The 19896-nt window shown below is 43.5% G+C and overlaps 1 protein-coding gene and 1 long non-coding RNA gene across 3 annotated transcripts in view; one reads left to right on the forward strand and one right to left on the reverse strand.

The window, feature by feature from the left end:
- The window catches only part of LOC116702370 (E3 ubiquitin-protein ligase SMURF2), a 64110-nt gene extending 45080 nt beyond the window's left edge, over positions 1-19030 (forward strand). For both annotated transcript variants that reach the window (XM_032536548.1, XM_032536549.1), the window contains exons 6-17: positions 883-967; positions 1706-1789; positions 3500-3714; positions 5801-5885; positions 6969-7127; positions 7240-7299; positions 11760-11961; positions 14000-14103; positions 15095-15209; positions 16676-16854; positions 17630-17888; positions 18437-19030. In XM_032536548.1, coding sequence (XP_032392439.1) covers positions 883-967; positions 1706-1789; positions 3500-3714; positions 5801-5885; positions 6969-7127; positions 7240-7299; positions 11760-11961; positions 14000-14103; positions 15095-15209; positions 16676-16854; positions 17630-17888; positions 18437-18661 — 1772 coding nt within the window. In that variant the 3' untranslated portion in view covers positions 18662-19030. The remainder of the gene's footprint in view (positions 1-882; positions 968-1705; positions 1790-3499; positions 3715-5800; positions 5886-6968; positions 7128-7239; positions 7300-11759; positions 11962-13999; positions 14104-15094; positions 15210-16675; positions 16855-17629; positions 17889-18436) is intronic.
- LOC116702410 (uncharacterized) overlaps positions 3239-19896 on the reverse strand; it is a 295446-nt gene continuing 278788 nt past the window's right edge. The window contains exon 3 of the long non-coding RNA XR_004335153.1: positions 3239-3311. This is a non-coding gene — a long non-coding RNA (uncharacterized LOC116702410). The remainder of the gene's footprint in view (positions 3312-19896) is intronic.

Below are 19896 nucleotides of genomic sequence, written 5' to 3' on the forward strand. Positions count from 1 at the left end.
TCTACCAGGTGAGCTAATGAGGTGCCCCACATAGATACAAATTTAAGAAAAGAGGACATAACACCCATAACATTTAAGAAAATAGACAATAAACTGTAAATCAAAAAACATATGTATAGGTTACAACGCCATAAGCACATAGTACACGTCTCTCCCCAGCACAAAGCCTTTTCGGAGCCCTCCAGAAAATTCAGGTACTTTCCCCATTTTCTGGTATAGACATCCAATCTGGCAAACCGTTTCTATGACGTCTTTTCAAAAGCACACAAAACACTACTTAACATCACTATTCCAGCAAACTTCATGGAGAACAGCGAGGGTAAAACGGCATCACTGATCTGTTTTAACCAAATATTCTCTTGTCCAGCTCAGTTAAAAACACTGACTCCGTCGGCCCGTTGGCGTGTTGTTCACTACCAAGGCCGTTTGTAACTGGCTTGGCTGCCAACGTTATCTTCACTTCACCTGTTCATTAACCTGTAGATAACACACGCGTCTGTTTCCTCACTGCAGTGTGTCACTGCAGAATGAATAAAGAGTCTACCACTCTTTGAGTGGTAGACTGTGTTCAGCTGTAGTCTGCCAAATGTTGCCCACTTCCTCCTGCCGATTTTCTCGTTGCTCGAAAAGCCTCCCCAGCCGTCATATAAAATGTAGGATTAGATTTCATAATACCAGACCCTCCCTGCAGAAGGAAAAGATGAAAATGCAACTTCCCTTTTAACCAGACCCTCCAGGATACCACTGATAAAAATGTAACCCCATTCCTGTTACTCATAAAGATATATAGTTCCATTTTGTGCTTCGATAAAATATCTGCGCCTGCACTGTAATCTGCTGTCTAGTAATGTGCGTGCATCTGTCTGCCATGTGTTGCTGCAGTGAGCCTGCAGTCCAGGGACCGGATAGGCTCAGGAGGCCCTGTGGTGGACTGCAGTCGGCTGTTTGACAATGATCTCCCAGATGGGTGAGTTGAGTTCGGGTGGGGGGGTTGTATCATCTCATAAGGAGTTTTTTTTTTTTTTTTTTTAGACGCTATTGCAAATCCTGAACAATAAATGCTGCCTTCAAGTACAGGGGTGATATAATTGTGTCCCAGGTTGGACACATTTTGACTAACGTTTTATCAGAATATCAGTTTTAAATACACTATAAATGATTGTGTAATGTTTTTGGCAGCTGTTTTCCGATACCAGTATTGGAAAAGCCACTAAATGCTGGTGTCTTTGTACTTTCCTTACAAGCAATGTAGCATTTAAAGGCACATTTTGTTTTGTTTTTCCCCCGAGAACAACAAGGGTAAAACACCATCACCGATGTTCATCAACAACGCCAAATTAAGCTCTTTAATTTCCATTTTGTATGTAAAAAAACCTAAGTTTGCTGTTTTATCTCATCAGTCACTTTTAAGCGCTAATTAGAGATGTAAACGTCCATGAACGTGTATAAAAATCCACACATAGATTCTAAGATGTGTACAAAATACTTCTATTTGCACTGCAAAAAGACTGGAAACTGAATCAGACCGGATGTGTCCGAATATAGCCAGTAACCTTGCAACGGTGTCCGAACATGGACCCAGTTACCGTAACGACGTATGGAATATGATAACAACAATGTGGCGAGACAGAACACTACGAGGTGGTTCCGTGGCTGCCTAACCATGTCGGCTCACTGCTGCGTCTGTGTGTGTTTCTGCTGCCAGCTGGGAGGAGCGGAGGACGGCGTCTGGACGGATCCAGTACTTGAACCACATCACACGCACCACGCAGTGGGAGAGGCCTACCAGGTGAGTGCACTCTGCAGCCCACACAACCTCCAACCCACATCTCTTAAATCACACAGCAGCAGGCCGATGGACGACCGCGTCTCTGACCTCAGTGCTCCCAAAATGGCAAAGAGTCTGCCCAAAACTGGAGTGGTCTCCTCCAAAAAAAATAAAAAATAAAAAAAATAAAAAGGGTGTCAGACAAACGGCTCCAGACAGCGGTGTGTAAGGAGGTGGAGGAGCCAGGGAAGTCATGGAGCTGACAAGAGCGGGAACAGAAGCATCTCCTCCCCCGCTCTGTCCCCGCCTTTAATACTTATGTTTCTATTTACTTATATTTACTAATACTTACATGTATATAATACCTAAAAAGACACTGGAATTCTGTGGAATTTTCATTACAGTGCAATATTTAATATTTAACCATTTAATTTCACTACAGTGCAATATATATTTATTATTAATACTTAACCGATTCATTTCATTACATTGCAATATTTAAGATTCAATCACTTAATGTCATTACTGTGCAATATTTAATACTCAGGACTTTTGATACACCAAACTATATTTTTTGCATAATGTGTATACAAACCCTTCATCTTTCTTACTTATTTTATATATGTATATAGACTGTGCACCACATTCCACCTTCTTTATTACTATTTTTTTATTCTTCTTCTGCATTACTTACATTTTATATCATTATATTTTGTGTTGATATTGTAAAGGGTGTTGCTTCAGTCTCGTTGCACCGGTACTGTGCATAATGTACTTGTGTAGAATGCCAATAAAGGCTTTCTATTCTATTGTATTCTAATGATCACTCAGTTCGTACCAAGCTTTACCTCAGGCTGTCTAACTACGTTTAGGATTTCCCAGTGTGCACCTAAAGACTTCCTAAACGCTGCCTATTGATTTGCTGCTGTTTGTGTTTGTAGACACGACTGGGTTAGCATAATCGACTCTCCAATTAAAATCCATCTTCATCTTCAATCATCTTTGTTTGAGTGACCCCGGAATAGATTTTTGAATTTACATAATTTACCATAATTATTCCTCCTGTTGTCCTCGGGTCAAATTTGACCCCTTTAAAAAAAAATGTCTATATCTGAAATATGTGTTTCTTTTTAACCAAATTACCAGCAAAAAAATGGATCGGATTCCATACAACGCTCTTTGCAAATACAATTGATCACTTTCCTTCCTGACTAAACTCCTTTTATACGTTCCTCTGATCTTAACTATTTGTCAAAATAATTCAAAATTTCTGCTTTTTTATCTCAAATGTTGGGTATAATTCTATATAAATGAGGGTTATTGACCATGAATTCCAAAACGTACTGTAAAACTAGTGGTGATAAGGTGGTGCTAGTCAAAACTTTAGAAAAAAAAAAAAGGCTGAAAAATGGACAAAAATGTCAAATTTGTGTCACAAGGGTTAAATAACCCACCACGAACGTTTTTAACCATTACAAAACACATTTGAGTGTTGTTTCTTGCTTGTACAATTTACAGCAGAAGTTCTCTGAGAATCTCTTTTCTATCCAAGCTTGTAACTGAAATTTCCCTAATCAAACTGATGTTGAATTAAAAATGTAAACCAATCGATACTTTTGTGAATTGGAATCCAAACGATTTGGGAAATCATTTTGTTATGGTTTCTCATACTCCGTGTCTTTCTTTTCGGTCTTCTCTGTGCTTCTCTTCCTCCCCCTTGCCCCCCTCCAGGCCTGCATCAGAGTACTCCAGCCCTGGCCGGCCTCTCAGCTGCATCGTGGATGAGAACACGCCCGTCAGCACCAACGGGGCCACGCCTACCACCGTGTTGCCGCCCATCGACGGTGACCAGCGGGCCCAGGAGAGACGGGTCCGCTCCCAAAGGCACCGCAACTACATGAGCAGAACCCACCTGCACACGCCCCCGGACCTCCCCGAGGGATATGGTTAGTGGGAATCCAGCACCACAGAGTGGACTTAGTGTGTGTGTGTGTGTGTGTGTGTGTGTGTGTGTGTGTGTGTGTGTGTGTGTGTGTGTGTGTGTGTGTGTGTGTGTGTGTGTGTGTGTGTGTGTGTGTGTTGTGTGTGTTGTGTGTGTGTGTGTGTGTGTGTATTCATTTAAGAGAAGGTAAGCCTTTATTGTCTTGGGCAGTTGAGAGAACAAAAATAAAACATAATTAAATAATATATTATTTATGAATGACGGATTGTCATCTAGCCTTAAAGCTACACACACATTGAAATAATCACAGTTGTAATGGTTCATGTAGTAATGGTGGTGCAGATGAAGGGACACAATTCATCTGATGGTAGTCTGGATCAACTGAAGTACATTTCCAGGATGAAGCCAGATGTCAGGCTTTTGTCCCCTCACCTTCCACGCTCTTTGTGTTGCCGTGGGGGGGGGGGGGTGCATGTGAAAAAAGACGCTTTTGAAACCACGTCACTATGCTATTAATACTTGATGTCTGGCCTTTCCTACATTGAGGCAGATAAATATTTAATATTCTGATTGCAATGAAGTATGCTGGCTTATTTTATCCTCTATGAAAGCCATGTCTGCTTCCACTATGAATCCTGTCATCATGGTAATGCTGTTGTGTTAATTGCTTCAATGCGTCCGTCCCCCCCCTACCACCACCACCACCCTGCTCAACACTGGGCTCAGTAACCCAGCTCATCTGTGTCCTCATTCAGTACAGCGCCGCTGTGATGACACTGCAGCTCCACACAAGGAGCCTGAAATACTGGCTCCATTTCAGACAGAGATCTAATTGAATTGATTTGGCTGTTAAAGCCTCCCCCCTCTCCTTCCCGCTCCCCCTTTTCTCTTCTCCTTTGTGCACACAGTCAAACAATCGGATGCATTAATGTAAAAGCACACACGCGCACAAACACACAAGTGTTCGCCCGCAAAGCCCAAAGGAGTTTTGTTTATCTTCTGTAGAGCCATAGATGCATATCACATCTTTGCTCTCAGTCTTTCTGTCTCACCCTCTCCATCTCTGTCCTTACTTTCTACGTTCTTGGGCAGTTCCTGTAAAAGCTGTCGGCACCTCTGATTCTTCTCATGTGAGCGCACATCGGCCAAGATATGTCACCCCGTGTGTCGGAACGCAAACCGTGTTTTCCCAAGGTTTGTGGGCGACTTAGGTGCACGTATTTGGCGAGAGGTTTCAACGGTCCTACCTCAAGAAAATGTTCTGTTTTTAACAAAAGAATGTGCAATTTCACATTTTGGATCACGATTTAATCCATATCTGTGTCTAAAACGTTGGAAAAGCTAGAGCAGATAATACACTCAAAAAGCTTAAAGACAAAACTTGTTAAAGAAGTCCACTGCGGACCGACTACCATCATCGGATCTGAGAAAAGAAATTAATTGGTTTTGATGCTCACTGTGATTTTACATTGATTTGGCTTTGGTAGTGCCCAAAAAAGCTTGCACGTGTTGCACGTAAGCCTTAAATATGGAAGGGAAAACCCTGGTCTATTGCGCAGTCATCGGGGTGGGCGTGGGTTTTGGAGCTTTTATGTGCACATATATATGTTAAAGCAGGGCGGTAGGTCCAAAGGGACGCCAGAGAAGTGCTCTCTGGCATGCTCGTCTCATGGAAATATCTCTCGTCAGAGCGCTGACGAATGAGCTCACCTACTCAAAAGTCAGACAGCCCCATCGCTCTGCTTCACCCTGTCTCTCACCTCCTCCCCCCCCATCCCCCGCTTCTCCCCCCGGCTGTCTTTTGGAGTCTCTGCTCACTCAGACACTCCTTTCATCTCCATCTGCGTGATCTCTCTCTCTCTCTCTCTCTCTCTCTCTCTCTCTCTCTCTCTCTCTCTCCACGCGCCACATGATTATACTGAATTTTATTTTCCACATATATTCAAACATTTCACACTTGATGCCAAGGTTTAGGCAAAACGTTGCTGCTGTTTTGTCTTTGATTGGATTCACCCCATTGTATAACCAAGGATCTCCAGATCTTGCATTGATTAATCTCGTTGTTTTTTGTTTTTACGTGCCTTTTACAGAGCAGAGGACCACGCAGCAAGGCCAAGTGTACTTCCTCCACACTCAGACCGGTGTCAGCACGTGGCACGACCCCAGAGTACCAAGGTACGTCCACCACAGATGGACAGATTTGTGGGTCTCGACTTGCTCCTTTTTCACCATCCACTGTATAAGCTGTAAAATGTATAAAACACAAGAATAATAAAATGCCTAGATGAGAAATTGAGCTGTCCACAGATGCTCGGATCAGTCATAATTCTTTCAGTCCTCCTGATTTTGCCAACCGGCACTGACATAACTGGCTTTACACATAACTTGTGTCATGGTCTCTTAGTCCTGGTCCCCCTTGTAGTTTGCTGCGCAGCCTGCAGCTGATTATGAGCCTGACATGCTGTGAGAAGACCCGTGTCACGGGGCTCTGAGCGATTTGGTCCTCTGGCACGAGCGCTGAAAGGCCTCACTCTGGGCCACATGGCGTTACCAGTCTCAATTAGCCATACCAGAGGCTCTTGGGCAAATACTCAGTCAGTCATGTGTGTCCCATTGATTACCGCATTCCAAAAAAAAACGCACAGGCACACAGATCTGCTTGTGCGTGTGCAGAGACGGGCTTCATTGCACTCCAGACACTATCAATAAAACATGACTGATATTATAATACCTGGCCACTGCTTGCATTCTACCGGTATATGAGTGATAGATGATCTTTTTATTGCTCTTGATAGGAGGCTATTGGTCACGCCACACCTCGCCAGGTGCTCCTCAGACAGCTCCAACATTAGCAGATGGCTTAGCTGCCAAGCTTGCATCGCTCGTGAGGCTCTGGTCCCTTTTGGCTTCGACCCCTCAAAACCGAAAAAGTCAGCGCCAGCGCAGCGAGCCTGCTGTAATTTCTGAGCCTTTTTTTGTGTCTCCAAGGAGTTCAGCTGAAAGGGGTTGCAGGGGCAGCAGTAAATAATTTAGATGGGAGGAAGAAGAAAAATAGAATAAAAGTGATTTCTCAGACATCTCGGAATCTTGCTGTCCGCCTGAGTCCAGTTAGTCAGTGCTTTGGTATGTTTTAAACATGTGTGTGTGTGTGTGTGTGTGTCTCTCTCTCTTTTCCCCTGTCCCACCTTTCGCTGCCTCTATTTTTCTTGAATTCCTGCATCCTAATGCTTAATTGTGTGCTCTTCTGCTGTGTTTCAGAGATCTTAGCAATGTGAACTGTGAGGAACTGGGTCCACTGCCTCCAGGATGGGAGATACGGAACACTGCCACTGGGAGGGTTTACTTTGTCGACCACAACAACCGAACCACGCAGTTTACAGACCCGCGCCTCTCCGCCAACCTGCACCTAGTCCTGAAGTGAGTCCCACGGTACCCCTGAGCCGGCAAAATGTAACCGTGAAATAAAAAGACGGGTAACGGCCTGCAAAAGCAGAGAGATTCATTTTCTGTTTTTGTTTGACGTCTGCAGTCCAAGTCCAAGCCCAAGCCCCAACGGTTCTCGAGGAGGCATCGAAAGTCAGAATGTCAGGTAAGGTTTCGGGCTTAATGCCAGTAGACTGGAACATACACAAGCACACACACACTCTCTCTCTCTCTCAGACAGTCGCAGACTCACTCACTTGGCCTCCCCCTCAGCCGATGTTTTACAGTGGGATCCTGTGCCAAGGTGTGTTCGCCACCTGTAGAGGTTCAGCACTCGGAGTAGTCCTTCTGCTGAGCAGACGTTAATGCGCACTCACACACACACACACACACACACACACACACACACACACACACACACACACACACACACACACACACACACACACAGATTTACATACGCAGTGCACTCCCCCCACAGTCTTTCTTTCCACACAAAAATTCAAATTCCTCAGCCCTGCAGAGGTTTTGATCATAAAGGCGTTTTAGCACACAATCCGTCACAAAGCTGGCTTTGGCCAGACATCAGATAGCTGAGTGGAAACCAAGGCTGCTGTGTCTGTGGCTGAGGAGCGTCTTACATCCAGGAAACGGCGCATTATTTTTGATTCCCAAGTCGATGAATGAAGTAAGTGTGTGTGTGTGGGGGGGGGGTAAATGCCTGCGCACATGCATGCATGCATGTGTTCTGAATTTCTTGCCCCTATGCAGCTGTTCAAACACATACTGTGCTGAGATAGTTGTAGAATTACCCATAGGTCCTTGCACCACAAAGGTGGAGCAGTGTATGGGTGCCTTGGTGGGCCTCCGCCGCCTGACCTCGTTCCTCCTCCGTGCAGAGAGAGACGGAATGCATCGATGGAGAGATCAGGTTTCTTCCTTCTTCTTTTTTTCTCCCTGTTCTGACGGATCAAAGAACGTGTTTAGGATTCTGTGTTCGTTTTGCTTTTTCTTCATCCACGGCCCTCTGAAACGTCTTTAAAAAAAAGAGCCTGGCACTCCACATTGGTTTTTGATGTAGGAATTTGGTCCTAAGCATGACTATGGCCAGATGTGTGAAAATCTCACTGAATATGTATTCTGGGAGGATAATTAGTTCACATCAAAGGCAGGTAGTGTTTTTTTAATGTAATATATCACAGGAGTGATCACTATAGCTATAAGAGGTGTCTTTTGTACATTTAGAGTGCCGTACATCTCCTAGTTACGTAAGGACACATGGATCTCGGCCTTGTGAAATCCCTTGTTTATAAATTGTGCATGAATAAGATTTAACCATAGCCATAACCCGGTAATAGAGGATCTGTTTGGTACAGTTTCTGTCCTAACTGAAGCAGCTCTATTACCGCTAATAGAATAGACCCTGAAGCAACTTTCTCACTCGTGACAAAACTCTGGAAAACATATCAGTCGTCGTGGATTTCGATCAAGCCATCTGCCTTTTATCAAGTGAGGGATTTTAGAAATGTTCACCCCTCGTGCCATCATCCCACAAAAATGTTATATATATTTATTTACGTTTAAGTTTATTGGCATTTTTATGGGCTGAAGACACTGCTAGAGCATCCAGACCAGGATTTTTGGTTATATTTTTCCTATGATATTGCAATCTTCTCCCGAATTCAACCCTCCCCCCCCCCCCCGACTGGTCAAGGTTCTTGTTCAATAGGTAACTGAATCCCTGTCTGCTTTTAGGACCTGCCCTCTGTACAGTTGCATGAGAAATAACAGTGTCATTTCCCAGACGCTTTTGATTTGTTGCCTAGCAAAAGCATTGCTTTTATTACCCCGACTTGTCCCTGCAGTGAGCAGTGTCTTCAGGTAACATGCACCAGAGTTGTGCTCATCAGTCAGGATTTGGAAAGAGAAGAGAGAACTCTGGGGGCCCGCAACACGACAGAAAGAGCAACAGAGAGGGAGCAGGAATGTTTGATTTATGAGTGAAAGTTCAGGAAGAGATGCTCCTTGTTTTCTCTCTTTCTCTCTCTATCACTGTCTCTCTCTCTCTCTCTCCTTGCTTCTCTCCCACCCTCTGAGTTGTCTGTTTGGGTGCTGTCGGAAGAGTGCCCTTTCCTGCCCCCCCCCCCCCCCCCCCCCTTCTCCCTCCCATACCTTCCCTCCCAAAGAGTCTAGTCTGCAGGAAATAAAGGGATTCAACAGGAGGTCTCGAGTGTCCTATGGGGCCCTGTGGCTTTCTGGGATAGCAGGAAAGGATTGAAAAGCCAAACTGGATTCTGCTGGGCAGACACCAGAAACCCAACTCAGTCACTTTGTTGAGGGGAAGCTGTCATTGTGGTAGAGGAGAATGCAAGCCATAGGGCGGATACTTTTCACTGTATTCTGTCATGGAGTGAACTAACTGACCGTTGTTGTCGTTTTTTTAACCTACAAACTATTTTTCCATGTTTTTGGGTCAAAGAGACTGATGGAAAGAACCGTCTTTGAAAAACGGGTCCAGTGCTGTTTTGCATCTGACGTGCTCAAATGTCTTCCCACTTATCCAACAGTCACCAACAATAAACCCTTAATTTACCCCCTTATGTAAAAATAAGATCGCTCTACTGTACACATGCAGTAAGTATTACCTAGAAATAAAGAAATATAGAAATAAAGTCTGGTTTGGCGATCGCAATTACGGGGCTGTTTCATGTTTAAACAAAAAAGATCTTACTCTTTATTAAAAATGATTACCCCTATAGGGATCCTTTCCATAATGTTGTCAGACATTTAGAATAACAATATGAACCTGTCGGCGGCAAAAACAGAACTTTTAGAGGATAGAAATTGACGCAACGTTTGCCCTGCCGCGTTGCATTGCAGCCAGGTTTGCAGCTGCCGGTTCTCGCTCAATACAAGATTTTGTTCACGTTAGTCACTTATGGCGTTTTTCTTTATTAATGGTATCTGCTCGACTCGGCCGCGGTGCCCCCGTCCTCCTTTTTCCATTGCAGATTAGTACCGCCTCATGCGTGAGGCTAGCGTGGCTGGTTGTCATAGCAGCAAACTGCCGTGACCTAACACGACACACAGAACGTCGAAGGTGTGTTGCTTTTGATTCTCGGCATGTGGCTGTTTACTCAAAGAGTGGCGATTCTCTTCGACCCATCAGTAGTCAGCAGGTCTTCACGTCACCTTTTGGTATCGCCTCAGCTCACTTGGAATCTCGGCTGAGGTAGTACTACAAAAAGTACCTGTTAGCGGGTACCAGGAACTTTTTTTTCGTAATGGAAAACCAAATAAGGCGAGTAGAGCCGAGGGAAGTGGAGTAGATACCATGCAGTGGAAAAGCGCCATTAGACACCAATGCATTGGAAAACAGGGTCCAGGTTGAAAAATGACACTTTTAAGCTTCCTCCTGTATTTGTTTGCTCCATTGAATGTACTTATTTAAACTGTGGCATCACCCAGAGTTTTTATGGCTTACATATCCATATTGCATCCAGTCAGAGTGACGTGTACGGCTTCCACCACCCTCTGTGCTCGGCTCTAGAGTCTGGTGTTTATGACCCTGCTCAGGGCCGATCATGCCGGCTACCCCCCACCGGAGTGCAAAGGGCCACTGTGCAAATAATCCTTTAGTGCCGGCTCCATAAAGGCTCTTTTGATTCTGTGTGTGTGTGTGTCTGTGTGTGTTGTGCGCCTCCCTACTGTGCCACCCTCTGAGGCCGTCCTCCCAAACACAGCGCCTGGTTCAAAACTTCTCAATCAAACGGCAGAGTGGAGACCTCTGTCATCATTAACCGCAGATGATGTTCACAGCCACACTGTTGATACTGTGGTTAACCGCTTCCTCATGCTTCATCAAACGCTGCTTTTCTTTCTTTTTAGCACATTTGGCTCCATTTTTTTTTTATCCAATAAAGTAAGAAGATGGTAATGAGAATTTACTTCACTTGAACAGGAAAAGAAACTGTGAATATACATGATTCTTCATATGAATACATTTCTCTAGCATCATATTTGTACATATGGGGAAACAGATGATGATGATGATGATGAAGAAATCAGATTTTTATACGTTCTTATTGAGTTTCACAAAAATACACAAATGAAAGTTCCTTATACAATTAGGCTCCGCTTTCTCTTCCCACCCAACTCTCCACCCTCCACCCGATGCCACAGCGATGCCCCAAAAAATGTACATCTAAAAAAAAAGTTGAATAAACAAATACTGAATAAGAAAAAAAAAAACTCTATTTTGAGCAGACTATTTTAGCGGGTAGTACATGGTGTGAGTTTCTATCCATCACAGTGCCACTATTCTCTCTCTCTCTCTCTCTCTCTCTCTCTCTCTCTCTCTCTCTCTCTCTCTCTCTCTCTCTCTCTCTCTCTCTCTCTCTCCGCCTATTGAGACAAACATTTGGACTTGTAAAATGTGCCAGGTGGCCTTTTGATGAGTCAAAAGCAACAGAGGATCTATTTGCAGAACGTTCTTTCCCTCAGTCGTATGTTTGTCCTTAATCTTACCTCTGTCTCTTTCTCTTGGCCCCTTTCTCCCTCTCTTCTCTGCTTCCCTCTCACCTTTTTTTCCCCACAACGCTCTTTTCTGCCTCTCTGCCTCCCCAGTCGTCAGAACCAGTTGAAGGATCAGGCCCAGCAGGCTCTGGTGTCCCCTGCTCAGCTCCCGGAGGAGGCCGAGTGCCTCACGGTGCCCAAGTACAAGAGGGACCTCGTCCAGAAGCTCAAGATCCTCCGCCAGGAACTGTCCCAGCAGCAGCCTCAGGCCGGCCACTGCCGCATCGAGGTGTCCCGCGAGGAGATCTTCGAGGTGAGGATGGAAAGAAACAAGCTTAGTCTTGTCACCGTATCGTCTGAAGCTCACAAGGGAGGCCTGAGCCGGAGCACGCGGGAAACTAATTAGAATGCATAACAACGTGGTAGAAAAACACTAATCTGAAATTTGCTCCGTTGCACACAACCCCATGCCTTCATTTCCCCCTAAATCTCCAGCCAACAAAGCTATATTTGGCCCGGTAAGCAACAAACAAAAGCAGTTCTGTCTCCTCCCGCAATCTAAGAACAATGCCTGTGCACTTCATGCCCTCTGAGAGAAGCAAACTGCACAAATGTCTCGTTCTTTTGTACCTGCAGAGCTGCGTGTAATTGTAACAAGTTATTTATTGACTCAACAGACCGATGTTAAACATTCCCTGAAGGTTTTTTCTTGTCTACTCCCATTAAGGTCACTGGCCGTAGCAGTTTGGCTGTGAGAATGATTTCTCTCTATCTCTCACTCACACACACACACACACACACACACGCTGTTATCTATGATGTGTGAAGGCAGCCTGTTCAAAATCGAAAGCAGACGTCTTGTTTGTGGATGAGGATTTTCTCCAGTGCGTTTTCTCAGCTGGGGAGTTTCTTTATTTTCCTGCATGTAGGAGGCACGGGGCCTTCATCAGAGCAACAACACCTGCAACAGACTGCATGACCCTCATAAAATATGCGCTGGAATGTGCTGGAACAGGCACGTCTGTTAATCTGAACGAAGACATTTTTGTTGGCTGATCTCAATGTAAGAGACGGGAGGGGAGGGGGACGACAACGACGTATTGAGCTTAAGACATAACTGCATAGCGTCTCCAGACCAGCTGAAGCATTACAGTATGACTGAACAGGCAAGTGTTAGCTGGTGGGCTGTCAGACATGTCTTGATGTGTACTTCTTCGGCGTAGATGAGACATTTCTCCCACAGCACCTCTGTGTTGTCTGCTGTGTCTGCGGGGCACAGCGGAACCTGCGGCTGTGTTGTTAGTCTTATGCCAGTGTTTATTATAACTGCCCCTAATCCACTTTAAATGAACCCTCCCCGTGACGCTGTGAGCTGTCTGCACATGGGAGGATGAACACTGGTTGAGCCTCACAACAGAGAACCGGATGGAAATGACTCGTGTAACAACACTTTGCATCTCTCTCATTCCTTACAAAACTGTTACAGTAGATCATCTGCTTAGTTTTTCTATCTTTTAACTTCACCGTTTTAGAAAACAATTACAACTTTAGTCTAGCCGTCCCCATGTTTAACATCAGAATCAGAGTGCCGTAAAGGATTTATTGTAAGTAGCACTTACGAGGAATTTCCCTTGCTTCTTGGTGCATACATAAACATATTAAACATTAGTATGTAATAAACAATAAATACAGAAACAAATAGCACATGCATATAACTATTTTACATAAAGACACACAAAAAAAGGCTATATGGATTAGTGCAGGATGTGCAAATGGCGAGTTATGTGCAAAGGTTTCAGACTGTACAAAGGACATGTATATTATTTCTTTTCCATTTTCCATCACAGCATGTATAGCTATTGCTAATTCCCAATGTCCATCCCTAGAAGGGCTTTTTAAAGTCATAAACAAAAAACATGAAGTATTACCACATTAAAATACATAAAGCACATAAACATACAAGGCACATCCATCTGCACCCCCCCCCCCACACACACACACACACACACACACACACACACAAACACACACGCCACCACACTCCTGTAGTACAACGATACAACTACAGGTTGTATCGCTTTAACTCAGTGGACAGCTCCTTCCATGCCTTAGCTTCCTTAGTTGAGATATAGTCCAAGATGCAGGATTGAGAGTCAATGTCAGTGGGGGGGGGGTTCCAGGGCCTTGTTAATGAGGCTGACCGCAGACTGGAAGAAACTGTTTTTATGGCGTGAGGTTTTGGTCCTGATGGAGAAGGAGGAGGATGCTCCCTTATGCCTGTAACTGGCTTTACTGCTGCTGTTTCCGTTTTTGACGCGTGGCGTGCGCATGTGTTTGCATCTGTGTTGCAGGAGTCGTATCGCCAGGTGATGAAGATGAGGCCGAAGGACCTGTGGAAAAGGCTAATGGTGAAGTTCAGAGGAGAGGAAGGGCTCGATTATGGAGGAGTGGCCAGGTAAGAAGCCGTAGCATTGAAGAGCATGGGACATTGAAAACCCAGCCTCTGGTTCTGTAAATACTGTGACTTTTTTAACACAGCAGTCTGCCTCCTAGTGGAGGATCTACAGAACATCACCACTGGTTTGTGTGGTTTGGAGTCATTTCTTCATCAGTTTTAAGTTTGCATGTAGAGTTGCAAAGATGAATTAATGAGTTGATTAGTTGTCAACTACTAAAATAATCACCAACTGATTCTCTGATTCCAGCTTGTTTAATGTGAATACCTTCTAGTTTCTTCTCTCGTCTGTCACACTAAACTGAATGTCTTTTGAGGTGTGGACAAAACAAGACATTTGAGGACGTCCTCTTGGGCTTTTATTTTTGACATTTTCTGACATTTTATAGACCAGGGGTCTTCCACGTTTTTTAAGCCAAGGACCCCTTAACTAAAAGAGAGACCGAGCAGGGACCCCCTACTACATATGTTGCATACAATGAAGATCCATATTAAACTGGGCGTAGGGCAGCCTAAAGCCTTTAGACATTTTACAATTGTTTTTGCATAGAATACTAAGCTATTAAAAATAATAATTGTTGACATGACTTTATAAATCATCTTTTAATGTTACACAGTGGCAGTGTGGCCCAGTGAATCTTTAGGATGATCTGTATCTGTGGATGGATCTTAGTGACCACCTCACCTATAGGCCAGTAAACCTATCATCAGTGGGGATTTATTTGCTAAATATGTTTTTATTTTTTCATGACATATGACACATGGCCTTTTAATTTTTGAAAAAAACTTACAATAATTTAAAAAGTGACTCTGAGGATCCCCTAGGAGCCCCGGACCCCCTGTTGAAGGTCGCTGTTCTTGACCAAAATACTAATTGATTAATCAAGAAATAAGTTGACAGATTCTGAACTCTGATGTTCCAGTTGCAGCCTCTGGATTGTGTTTTCCCCTCCTGCCTGACCTCTGTGCGTCTGTGTTGCACTGTGTGCAGGGAGTGGCTCTACCTGCTGTCGCACGAGATGCTGAACCCATACTACGGCCTGTTCCAGTACTCCCGGGATGACATCTACACACTGCAGATAAACCCAGACTCTGCCGTCAACCCTGTGAGTCACAGTCATTATTGACAATACATACAAGAAGAAAAAAATATTTTTTTTATATTGCACGGCGTTGACATGCAGACTCTAGAAATGACCTTCTTAGAGAAGAAGTTTTGGATCAACAGGGCATCTTGGAACGTCTTTGAGAGCATTTCACTCAGTTTCCTCTTGAAATGAATTTCCAAAAGTCTTGACTATAGCTAATTATCCATCCACTTGTCAATTGAATTATCTGAAGTTTGGTAAAAAAAGAAAACTCACGCGAATAAAGCTGGTGAAAGTGTGTTTCCATCCAACGTCTAACGAATAAAAAGCTGTGCATAATGACGTCACATACAGTTTTATAATCACATTGGTATATCAAATAGATTTGAGACATTTTAAGGTGTTTCCGTTTATTTTCGCACTGAATTGCACAACGTTCAACAAACATTTGCAAACAAAGTTTTGCTAAACAAAATGGATCACATGATCATTATTGCACAAGTTGTAGTAGTGGTTATGTGCCAGCTGATAGCGACACATCAAGCTATAATAAGAAAACAACAACACTATCAACACATCGCTATGACGATGCAGAAGCGACTTGGCTTTTATTTTCCCTCTGGCACCGCTGCAAACTCTTTTTTTAAAACATGTCTCGCTGTTTGAGCGTCTTCCATTTACTCCGGAGGACGTCCCACAACTTGTCGAAACCTTTGTCGGCCATTTCCTTCGTGAGTTATTAATAAGTTAAATTCAGAAAGTCTCTCGTCTCCTCGTCCGTCCACTTCCATCTGTCTTTGTTGACGCTCGCCATGTGTGCAGACAGAGAGGAAATACTGGGCGGAAATTAACGTAAACTTCTTCTTCTTTGTTTTGTGGCGGGTTGCATAAAATGACCTGTGAAAAGTTAATCGCAATTATTATTTATTCGACAAATAACGTTTCCATCAGCGTTTATCGCATAAGCCGAAAATCGATTAAGAGAAAATCCAATTCGAACGTATTTCCTTTGAGTCGATATTCATAAAATTCTATCAAATTTTACTGTTTCCATAAGGCGTTTTTCATTCAATATCACTTAATTTGGAACATAGCTTATGTCTTTTCTTGCCTGCCGTGCCATAGCAGTAACATTAGTTGTTAACAGCAATGTAAACTGGTGTTGTTGTTTTTTTTAGCAAAAACTTCAATTAGTTCTTTATTTTAAATGGGTTAATTTATCAGAGGGCCCGAAAAAAAAAAAACTTCTTCTCATGTAGTGTAATTCTTCTTCTTTTGAGGCCAAAACATATTTCAAATGTAAATAATAAATGTGCTGTCTGAATGATACTGTTTAAATCTCTGTTAAAATAAGCATTGTTGAAGGAAGGAAGAAAAACACCCACGTAACTTTTGACTGGTAGTGTACTTTGAACAGTCAGTTCTTCTGGTAACTCAGCACTGTCTCTTCATTTGGAAACTAAAGATGTTTTGTCTCCCCTCAGGAACACTTGTCATACTTTCACTTTGTGGGCCGTATCATGGGGATGGCAGTGTTCCATGGCCACTACATAGACGGAGGCTTTACTCTGCCCTTCTACAAACAGCTGCTGGGGAAACCCATCACTCTGGACGACATGGAGTCTGTTGACCCTGACCTGCACAACAGTCTCGTGTGGATCCTGTACGTACAAAACACTGTTTCATAGAAGTCAGCAACAAGACTGACCTTTCCGTGTAAATGAAAAGTGAAAGAGGATTTCTGAATCCCAGATTTCAACACATCAAACACAATGTTAAGCTCTGCATTCCTGTGGACAGTCTACATCTGATATGAGCATAAAGGAGATGCATTTAGAGAGGGGAGGGGGGGATGACGTGCAGCAAAGGGTCTGAATCAAACCCGGGCCTGCTGTTTTGAAGAGTAAACAACTATACAGTGGCTTGCATAAGTTTACACACCCATGCTAAAGTTGATTTAAAAAGAGGAATAAAAGAACATCTTTTTGAAATTGATCGGAATTCCTTAATTCCAAAAATGTAGGAAAATCCAACCGTTAAGGACACCAATTTTCTTTGTGAATAAATATTGTAAATAAATAAATGTTCTTCCTTAAAATACAGGGGGCATAAGTATACACACACCTATGTTAAATTCCCATAGAGGCAGGCACATTTCTATTTTTAAAGGACAGTTCATGGATCAGGATACTGTGCATCCTGATAAAGTTCTCTTGGCCTTTGGAATTAAAATAGCCCCCCCCCCCCCCCATCATCACATACCCTTCACCATACATAGAGATTGGCATGGTGTTATTTAAGTTAGCTTAATAGCTGGTTGGATTTGCATTGAGAGATGATCTTACAAATCATAACACAGCATGGTCTTTTATTTATTCTTCTGTACAGCACATTGGTCAACTTTGGGTGTTTTAAATGTTTTGTTTTTCTCTCTTCAGGGACAATGACATCACAGGTGTGCTGGACCACACCTTCTGCGTGGAACACAATGCTTATGGAGAGATCATCCAGCATGAGCTCAAGCCCAACGGTAAGAGCATCCCCGTCACCCAGGACACCAAGAAGGAGTACGTGCGGCTCTACGTCAACTGGCGTTTTCTGCGGGGCATAGAGGCCCAGTTCCTGGCTCTGCAGAAGGGCTTCAATGAGGTCATCCCCCAACACCTGCTGAAGGCCTTCGATGAGAAAGAGCTAGAGGTACTTTAATTCATTTCCCATAATCACTTCGTTGTTTACACACTAGAATTGCCTCGATTTTCAAAATGAGCTCTCGATTTCAAATATCTAAATCAAAAGCAGGATCAGCAATTCCCCCAGTATTTTTTTTTCTCTTTCCACATGCATATTAGCGCACGTCAGGAAAAAACAACAGAGACAACGGGCTTTTCCTGGCTTCCAATTGGGGCGCGGGGGGGCGGTGGTATATTTGTTATTGACGCAAACCTATGCATTTTCCTGTTATTTCTAACAATTGAATTAACAAAAATGTCCATTATGCTTGCTATTTGTATTCCCAGTTCTTAGCATTTTGGTGCTGGTGAGTTCCCTTTGGGGCTGGCTAAAACCTCCTTTTGGGGGAGGGGGCAATTGTAGATTTGGAGAATCGTGACACACATATTACTGTACTGACACATCTAGATTTCCCTCCAAGCACATTTAGTTCGACATGTTGAAACGATTTAACGACTCTTCTAAAATATGAAATATTAAAATATAAAAACCTGTCTACTGCTCTCCTCCTGCAGCTGATTGTATGTGGCCTGGGTAAAATTGACATCAACGATTGGAAGTCCAACACGCGGCTCAAACACTGCACTCCTGAAAGCAACATTGTCAAATGGTTCTGGAAAGCTGTGGAGTCCTTCGATGAGGAGCGCAGAGCCCGGCTGCTGCAGTTTGTCACCGGCTCCTCCAGAGTTCCCCTGCAAGGATTCAAGGCCCTCCAAGGTAAAAAAAAACACCCAGGATGAAGACAGGAATAACCTTTTTTTTTTTCAATTGACAACACTTGAAATGATCAAGGTACTTGCAGATTACAAAGTAGTAAGACATGTAAACATATATACATGTTGTTATGTTATGCAGTGTTTTACCTCAGTTTGTGGAAGACTTAGGTACAGGTATTTGGCGAGGGGTTAAGGCGTCCTTCCGCAATTTAAAAAAAAAAAAAAAAAAGCATTTCCCCATACATTTTGTCTCTTTGTGGGATTTTGCATCTCTTTGTTGTCCGTTTGTATCCCTTTGTGGTAGTTTTGGTGGCTCTTTTTAACATCATTTGGACCGTTATTATCACCATGTCTTTGTCTAAAACATTAAAAGAAATTAGAGCAGATAATCAACAACTAACAAAACAAAACTTTCAAAGAATTCCAACAACAATCAGAGCTGGGAAAAGTCTATTACTGTAGTTACGTTCATTCGGGTTAGGTGCTGCCCAAAGCAACCAGGGTGCTGCACCTAAATCTTGCAGTGTCAGGGGAAACTCTGTGCTATGTAAATGGTTGCATTGTTATGCAAGAAATGCAAGAAAGTCCTAAGTATGAAACCGCTCCTGGAAAAGCTTGGTGTGAATTGCCTTCTTTGTGAGATGGAGACCAGAGTGAGCACTCAGAGGTAAAAAAATGAATGTTAATGTGATGTCAGATCTATGTTGTACACAAGGTGTGACGGTCCTTGCTGTTCCTTTGTCGTGCACACAGATTGCTCTACATTCACACGCTCCGTCAACCCAATAGGGTCTGGCTGCAGACCTCCTCTGTGGGGCTCCAGGCAATCTGGGGCTCATCTCATCTGTCTGTCGGGATGGAAATGAAGCAACAGGAAATACGGAATTCAGTTTCTCCTACGAAAATTCACTTCCGCGCTGCCGCTTCTCCTGTCAACACAGTCCAGGCTGTGTGTTTGGGATACTTATCTTCTCTGCGTCTCTGGGTTTGTCTGACCCGAGATAAAACCCTGAGGTTGCGTGTAGCGTAGCGGTTCAATGGGTCCGTCCTGGCAGATGTTGCTGCCCAGAGACGGAGCACCCAGGCATGACAAGTACACCGTGATCCACAGGCAGACGACGCCCTTACACACCTTTATATATAACAGTGTTCTAGTACAAGGCATCTTGTGAGAAAAAAAGGGGTAAATCTCCCACAAATGGCAACAGAAAATCTGACAAATATTTATTACTCCCAAAAGTCTCCTCTACAACACATAT

Source organism: Etheostoma spectabile, chromosome 15 (genome assembly GCF_008692095.1).
Source record: "Etheostoma spectabile isolate EspeVRDwgs_2016 chromosome 15, UIUC_Espe_1.0, whole genome shotgun sequence".
Lineage (NCBI taxonomy): Eukaryota > Metazoa > Chordata > Actinopteri > Perciformes > Percidae > Etheostoma > Etheostoma spectabile.